Consider the following 8,077-nt stretch of genomic DNA (forward strand, 5'->3'; position numbering starts at 1 on the left):
TTTTTTTTTTTTTTTTAATATATTTTTTTAAAATTATTTTTAAAAAGATGATAATAGGTAACTCAGTTGCTCTGAATTTCACTTATAATTATAACCTATTTAAATCACAGCAGAACTCCTGCTGGTGCAGAGTTCATAGTTGCATACAATACAGGAGATCACAGTTTTGAAGTCTAGCACAGATTAAAAACCACAGATGTACCATTTATATAAGACACACACTGATTGTCTCTTAAAAACTACATATTGACTCCTTATGAACATTATCTTTTTTTTTTTTTCTTATCTTTAAATAAAGTAGTGCAGCTAGGACAATCAGTCACACAACCCACACAGCCCTGAACCAAGTTCTCCGGGTGCCAACTTGAGAAAGTTGGGCATGAAATAGTTGGATGAGCTTGAGAACAAGAGAGAGAAAGAAAGAGGGGAGGGAGAAAAAGAGAAGATGCTGTCCATTGCAAATAGTTTAACCAAGGGTTGGCTAACACGTTGGAAACCTCTGGGTGAAGGATCTTTCCACGCACACACACGCACACACGAAAAAAAAAAAAAATAAAAAGGGGGGAAAAAAAAAAGAAATAAAAACCTAGACTTTTTTTTTTTTTTTTTACTTTTTTTGACTTTTTTTTTTTTTTTTTTTTTTTTTTAAACTGGCCAGGAGGTGGGATGATTTCCCACCTCTTCCAAACAAAGAAACCCAACGATTGCCTAAAACTAGAAAGAACACAGATGGGTCTGCCTGTTTTCTGCTCACTAGATGATCTGTCCATTTAAGGCCTTCCTCCTCCATTTGTCCTCTTTATTATTCCTTTTCCAGAGCAGGAGATGAGTCCGAACGGGATCACACCAACACCACTGTCCCCCCTCTTGTCGCTGTCGGTTTTATTTTTGTTGTTGTTCGTTTTGTTTGTCCGTGGAGTTATTTTTCTCTTTAATTTAACCAAGACCTGACTAAAACTGGAGCGTTCAGCCCAGCCTGTTCGTTCTCCTTGTGGATTTCTCTCCTTTTACCACCAAGGTTCTTCACAAAACCTGGAACTTCCATGACGACGTCTGGTCCTTATAATCCAAGCAGTCAGCATTGAAGTTTAACTTCCAGGAGGCCGTTTGGTCTTTATAATCCAAGCAATCGGTGGTGGAGTTAAAGCCCAAACTGGAGGCTCCATAGCCCTGGGTGGAAAGGGAGGCTGGAGACTGGTTGAGGTGGCTGGTGACCGCGTTGGCACCCATGGGACTCAGGGTGGCCCCCGGGCCGGGAAGCTGGTGGTGCATAGGGGTCAAGTAAGATCCACAGTCCATCCCTCCAAAATAGGAGGTCGAGCCAGCATATCCTTGGCTGTAGCCTGATGCCTGGGTGTAGGTCATGGGGTAGGATCTCTGCATGCAGGAGGAAGAGGTGGACAGGGGGTCTGAGAGCGGGGAGATGGACGCTGGGCTCCAGATGGAGACGGGGGCACTGCTGCTGGAAATGGTGGGGACCGAGGTGCTGGAGGGGGGAGTGAACTGCCCGCTGGTCCCACTCTCTGAACTCACTTCCCGGGCTGGTGAATTCTTCTTTTTAGCTGGTCGTACCTTGTTCTGGCCCCCGTTCTGCTGCTGCTGCTGTTGCTGCCGGCACTTGGCCCGGCGGTTTTTAAACCACACCTTGAAAGCAAGAGATGGGGAGGGAGAGAAAAAAAAAAAAAAAAAACAACAACAACAAAAAACAAAAAAACCAGCGTTAAAGGATGGCACAGACAAACTCGAGGTGGGGAAAAAAAAAAAGAAAGAGGTGGTTATGGGAAGGCTTTGATGGGGAAGGGGCACTTGAAACCCTCCCCAGTGGGCAGAGGGTTGCAGGCTGATGCAAAGAAAAGCTCCGGGGCTCCCCCTCCCTGAGAACATTAGCAGTAATAACAAGAGGAAATGGGCAAATCAAAGTGCTTAATAAGGTCGCTTTAGGGGATGAGAAGGGGAGTGCTCCCTGTTTGCCAGCCAGCCCCCTTCCCCCCCCAGGAATCACTCTTTAAGGCCTGTTGAAGTCAGGCCCTTAATTAGAAACAACAGGGCATCAAGAAAAGGAGGGAACAATTAGGGAAACTGAGGCAGGGTGGTGGGGGTGAGGTGGGTAAAAATGCCTCATTTACAAAGGCTCTGCTCTCACCCCCAGTTCCTCTGACCCCCTCTTTTAGCAGGGACCAAGGTGGGGCTGGCTCTGGGGAGGAATGTGGGGAGAAGGTTGGGGTCCCCAGTTTCCATCATCCAATGGGGCACGGCACCACGGGAAGCCTCATAGGGGGGAGAAAGACAGGGATGGCTTTGGAGCTGTTCTTTCCCGGCTGCAGGAGTGTCCTGGATCTGTGCTGGAGCCCCGGGGGGCCTCCAGCCAGCAGCACCAAAATGAATATGGATTTTCAAGCCCAAAATGCTGTCTGGATTGGCCTTTGCAGGTTCCTTGTAGAGGAGACACAGCCCAGCCCCCGGAGAGGGGTCCCCCTTCCACCAAGGCTTCTTCCCACTCATCGAAGGCCCCCCCAAAGGCAGAGGAAGCCCCCAGTCCGTGCTGATGGGAAAGGTGATCCCAGTGTGTCCCTGCTGCTGGAATCCCCGGGGGAGGGGGGATCCTAGACAGGCTCTGCAGGGACCCCAAATGCCTGGCAGGTCAAGCTGGGGTTTGGCACACCGGGGCCAGACTGGGGGTGTTGGAGAGCCCTCCTCATCCCATTCAGGCCGAGGGGACTGGGGACGGGTAAGAAAGGCTCAGGAGCTGGGATTTGGGATCTGCATGAACACCCCCCACCTCCACTCCAATGGACAGGGTGAAAGAGAGAACTCCAGCTCCTGGGTAGCAAATTAACACTCCCCCCACCCCATCTTCCACCTTCATCCATCTTATGAGCCCCCTTCACCCCCTCAGGGGTTTGATTTAACTCCGGGATTGACCCCATCCCCTCAACAGCCCCTCTCTTCCCTGCCAGCCCTGGGTTAGCCCAAACCCTGCACGCCGGGACTGGGGCTTCGTGGGAGGAGGGTGGGGGGGGGGAAAGAGAGCGATTAAAAGGGGTTCTCAGGACCACCCCGCTTTTTACCTGCACTCTAGACTCGGGCAGGTTGATTTTCAGGGCCACTTCCTCCCTCATGAAGATGTCTGGGTAGCGAGTCTTGGCGAAAAGAGCCTCCAGCACGTCCAGCTGCGCCCGGGTGAAGGTCGTGCGCTCCCGCCGCTGCTTTCGGGGGGTGGCTGCCAAAGGAGCCAAAGGCCCTGGATGTCACTCAGCGACCCCTCAAGTCTCCTCTATCCCTTCCATCCCCCTCCCCTAGGGCGAGGGGGGTGTGCACCCCCATTTTTCCTCCCCACTCGGCCGCCCCAACCCTCCCGGGCAATCCTCAAGCCGAATCCCATCTCCATCTCCCCCTGATGGGTCTGCAGCATCTGCCTCCCCGCCTCCAAAAGGAGGGTGTCCCCTTTTTTGCAGACCTTTCCCCGGATAAAAAGTTAAGGATAAGGAGAAACAGACAAAAGGGGGAACCCCATATCCCGCCCGCCTTCCCCCCCCTCCTCCCCAGCTTTCCTTGGGCTTGTTGTGCCTCCAAGAGCCCGGTGGCTTCTTCCTCGTGGGCAAAAAAATAAAAAAAGGGGGTCGGGATGGGGGTAGGAAAGGGAAAGAAGGAAGAAAAACGTGGCTTACCGGGATAACCGACGGATGGATGCAACAAATCCATGCCCGAGGTTGTGAGACTCAGGCCATTGACTGCGTAAGGTGGTTGCTTAAGATAAGACATCATGCTAAAGTTGTGGCGGGGAGGAGAGTTGGCCGAAATCCGGGCGAGGGGGAGCCGGCCGAGCGCCCTGCCTGCCCCGGGGGCTGCCGAGGGTGCCGTCGGGCAGGGGGGGCTGCCAGGTGCCTGCGGAGGCGACAGAGGAGGGAAAGGGGGGGGGGGGGGTGTCAGGCCAGTTTGCTGCTTCACGCCTTCCCCCTTCCCAGCTTTTTTCCCCGCTGCTTTCTCTCCTTAAAATCCTCCAGCTCGTAAAGCCGGACCGCAGCCAGGTTTGGAAGCTGGGAGAGACTGACTAGATAAACGCATCTTCCTTCCCTCCGCTCCCCCCTCCCCCAAAAAACAAAAACAAAAAAAAAAAAAAGGGGGGGGGGGGGAGGGAGGGAGAGGAGAGGAGGGACGGGGCACATCGCAGCCAGTAATTACTGCCCGAACAAAACCCCCCCATGCCTTCAACTGCCCGCATTGTACGGCAGCCCGGGGCATTTGCATAGGATTCCCGGCCGGGCACTGGCTAATTGTCTCAAGCAAAACTTGATTGGGGCCATTGGCAGACACAAAGAACCCCTCGGCTAAATAAATAATGCAGATAACAAAGCCCAAGGGTGAGAAACAAAGAAACAATTCAAGAAACCTATCTCTCCCCTAGTCTTTTGCAAGGACTTTAATTATCCCAGGTTCGGGCAACATTCAAACCTTTCCCCCCCCCCTACACACACTCACTCACACTCCTTTTCCCCTTCCCCCTCGACTTTGCTGCATTTCAGAGCTCAAATGCCCGCTCGGGAAGAGCAAAACTTTTCTGCTCTACAGCCATCAGTCCACGTCTGCCGTAATTTCCACCGGCCATTTGCACCTAATTAGTACTCCGGGTAATTAGATTTGGAGGCAAGTAACAGATTTATTAGGCTTTCAAGAAAACTCTGGATGACGAAGCTGAAGCTAAACAAACACCTCGGTGGGGAGCGGCCCCGGGACAGCCCGGGAGGGCGAGTGGCTCCCCCAGGCCCCGCTCCGGCTCCCCCGGGTCTCCGGTGGGGCTGGGGGTGAGGGTGGGGACATGGGACCCAAACACACACTCTGCCAAAAAATGGCCGACAAGAGGCCAGCCAATTCTTGAAAGGGTTAAGATTGTTTCCCCTTGGAATTTTTTTTGTTTTGTTTTTTTTCTTTTAGGGCAAAATCTCACCCTTCCTTCCATCCCCTCCGGCGGCCATGGGAAAAGCGAACTCCAGCACAACTTTCTGCTCCCAAAACTCCGTGTTTTAGTTAACAAGCGCACACGGGAGCAGAGCTGCTCCCCACCCCAGGAGGGCTCCGGACTGTCAGGGTGGGGAGGGGGTTCCTGCGGGACCCCCCAAGCCCCGCTTTCCCCCGTCGGTGCTGGTTATCCGCCGTGCGGAGTTTCCCCTTTTCCCTTCGGGGAAACCACTTTGCCGCCCTCAGATACCTTGAGCGCATCTAGAGCGGGGGACATGGAGGTTTTGGCCCCACTTTTAACCTCCCCTCAACCCGCCGTGGACTGGGGGGAAACTGGAGAGAGGCAGCTTTGTGGAGGGGGAAGCCCTGCTTCGCCCCGGAGTGGTTTCGGCCGCCAATTTATTCACCAGCGCAGGATGCGCGGGAGACCAAAACTCGGTTTGCCGCACGTTTAATAACGAGCAAACAAACAAAACAAAACCCCCAAACACACACACACAAACCCACACAGAAAAAAACCAAACCAAAACAATCATTAAAAAAAACCTCTCTGTTACACCCGGCGGCATCACGCCGAGGCGCCAGCCCAGCGCGGCCGCCCGCGGAGCTTCTTGCCCGCGGCCGCGCAGCCCGGAGCCTCCCCGCAGCCCGCGGAGCAACGGCTCCGCTCCGCAATCTGTCACCTTTCCCCCTCCCCAACACCCACCCCCCCCTCCTCTCCCTCCTACACACAGACACACGCTTCGTAAAGATCCTGGCTACCAGTTGCTCTGCCCTCGCTCAATAATAATTACCCCGTCCGAGAATTAATTATAATAAATGTTTTCTTGATAAACTAACGAGATAATCCGGGCGGCACACGCTCCCTAATTACGGGCCACCGGCCCCAGCTCCGCTGATCGCCCGGGCTGATTAATGCAAGGCAGAGATCCGCGCCCGGGCGCGCAGGCTGCGGCTATGCCCTTGGCCGCTCTGCGGGGGGACGCGGGTGGGCTTGAGATAGTGGGTTGGGGGGGGTTCGCGGAGCAGCGCGGAGAGGCTCCTGCTGAGGTGAGGAAGGTGCCAAGATAAAAAAGGGAATTTTTTGTTTTGTTTCACAAACGAGACCTCGGTTCCCAGCCCGCACCGCGCTCCACCGCATTTCTTAATTTATTATTATTATTTTAATTTTTTTTTCCCCCCCCACTTAGGGAAGGTTTGGGTTGTCATTTTCCCAACATAGAAATTATCCCTCGGTGCCCAGCCGGCGGGGATGGTCCGGCCACTCGCTTTGCTCTGCAGGACCCCCCGTTTCTCCCCAAACCTGCGCGCAGATCCGCGGCCGACGGCTCCTCTCGAGCTCGGGCAAACGAAAAGGCCGGCTGGGAGCGGCGGAGCCCGGTTCGGGCAGCAGCCACCGCTGCCGTGGAGCCGTTTTACCCACCTCTGCCTCCCCACCGCCACTCTATCGCATATTTTAAAAGATTTTTTCCTTTTTTCCCCCCCCCCCCTTTCTTTTTTTCTTTTTTTTTTTTTTTTTTAATATTAAAAAAAATTCTGAAATTTCATTTTTCCAAATAACTAATAAAGCTCAGCTTCTCGGAAGAGCTGAAGTCTAAATAAATCTCTGCACTGAAGTGGGCTTTTAGCTCTAAAGAAACTTGTGTCGGTGCACAAAGACTTTCCCGACTTTCTCTTTGTCAACACGGTGCGCGTTATACCCGTCCGGTATCTTTGGGAAAAGCTTTTCCACGGTAAAATAAATTTTAAAATTATTACTACTGATCCTAATAATAACAACAACAACAACAATAATTAAAAGTAAGGAAGGTGGAAACCGGCTCCAGCCACTCTCCAACCTGGCTGCCATTCTCGCCATCCATTTCACCCGGCGCCGAGACATGAAGCTCTAGCCCCAAAAACGCCTTGAAAATTTATCTCCCTGCTATTTCCAGCCCGGTTCTCCGCGAGTTCTCAAAGACACCTTTGGAAAATTAGTTTGCTCAGTCTTCACATAGCGAGGATGAGGAGGAGGATGAAGGTCTCGGGCAGGAGCCGAGAAAGGGGAGAAATTCCTTCCTGATTATTTCTAATTGTAAAAGTCCGGCTTGGAGCCCGGGAATAACTAAAGTCAAAGGATCAGGCGGAAGAGAGGGCAAGGTGGGGAGAGGAAAAAATAAAAATCATGCACCCAACGAAAACGCGGTGAAGAACCGCGCCTGCCTGCGGAGGAGCGAGCCGGCTCCGCGCCCGACCTCCGGCCGCGGCGGCGAGGGGACCCGGGGCGGTGGGAATCGCTTCCCCGCTTCTCGAATTTGGTTCTTTGCCTTTTTATCCATCTAGAAGCTCCCTCCTGGTCCCCTCCAAGGACCGAGGGGCCGGAGCTGCCTCCCTCCTCCTCCTCTGCCCGGCCCGGCCCGGCCTCCCCCCCGGGCAGCCCCGCACCTCATCCAGGGATGCTCCCCTCGGGGGATGCTCCCCTCCGGCTCACCGCTACCAGCACAGTGTTCCCCCCCCCCCGACTCCTTCCACCACACCGCACTTGTTTTTTGTTGATGTTTTTTTTAAATAAATTAAATAAAAATTTTAATTTCCCTTTCCCCTGCCTTACTGCCCACCAAGAGATGCGTGTGTCGTTCTCCCCCCCCCCCAAAACACACACCAAGGAAGGATGAAACGAAGGGGTCGGACTCACCTGCGAGCCTCGCCGGAGCCTCGGGCAGGGCTGGGGGGCGAGGGGTGAAACCTGCTGCCCGGATCCTTCGCCAAATTCAGGGGTCGGGCTGAGCTGGGAGAGAAAGCACAAAGCGGGAGGTTAGAGAGCTCGCCGCATGCACATGCCCACGACATCGGGGTGGGGGGTGGGAAGGGGAGGGGGGGAATGAGGGAGGAGTGGGGGGGGAAGAGAAAAAATGTTTGAAAAAGAAGAATAAATGGGGAAGAAAGGGGAGGGGACGGTGCAGGAGAGGGATGCAGGGATTCTTAAGGTCTGGGCTCGGTACATACAGAGCTGGCCGGTGCCGGAGCTGGTCAAGTGATTTTATTTTTAATAATAGTGGCAGGGTGCGTTGGAGCTGAGGTCTCTACCTCTCTCGGGGAGCTTTGCTGAGAAAGAGCCTCTCTGGCAACTTTTTGACGCAAA

At 53.6% G+C, this 8,077-nt stretch overlaps 1 protein-coding gene across 2 annotated transcripts; it reads right to left on the bottom strand.

Moving 5' to 3' along the window:
• Window positions 1-882: 882 nt before the first annotated feature.
• OTX2 (orthodenticle homeobox 2) lies at window positions 883-8,077 on the bottom strand. Of its 2 annotated transcripts, none has more exons than XM_071745242.1 (5): window positions 7,942-8,077; window positions 7,631-7,723; window positions 3,669-3,885; window positions 3,069-3,241; window positions 883-1,644 (listed from the first exon to the last, which is right to left on the bottom strand). In XM_071745242.1, exons 3-5 carry the CDS (start codon window positions 3,763-3,765, stop codon window positions 1,024-1,026), a joined length of 891 nt encoding a protein of 296 aa, XP_071601343.1. In that variant the 5' UTR covers window positions 3,766-3,885; window positions 7,631-7,723; window positions 7,942-8,077; the 3' UTR covers window positions 883-1,023. The 2 variants fall into 2 exon arrangements, with proteins under 2 accessions (XP_071601343.1, XP_071601344.1); XM_071745243.1 differs by having other exon boundaries at window positions 3,069-3,220; window positions 7,942-8,074.

This window comes from Heliangelus exortis, chromosome 5 (genome assembly GCF_036169615.1).
Source record: "Heliangelus exortis chromosome 5, bHelExo1.hap1, whole genome shotgun sequence".
Taxonomy (NCBI): domain Eukaryota; kingdom Metazoa; phylum Chordata; class Aves; order Apodiformes; family Trochilidae; genus Heliangelus; species Heliangelus exortis.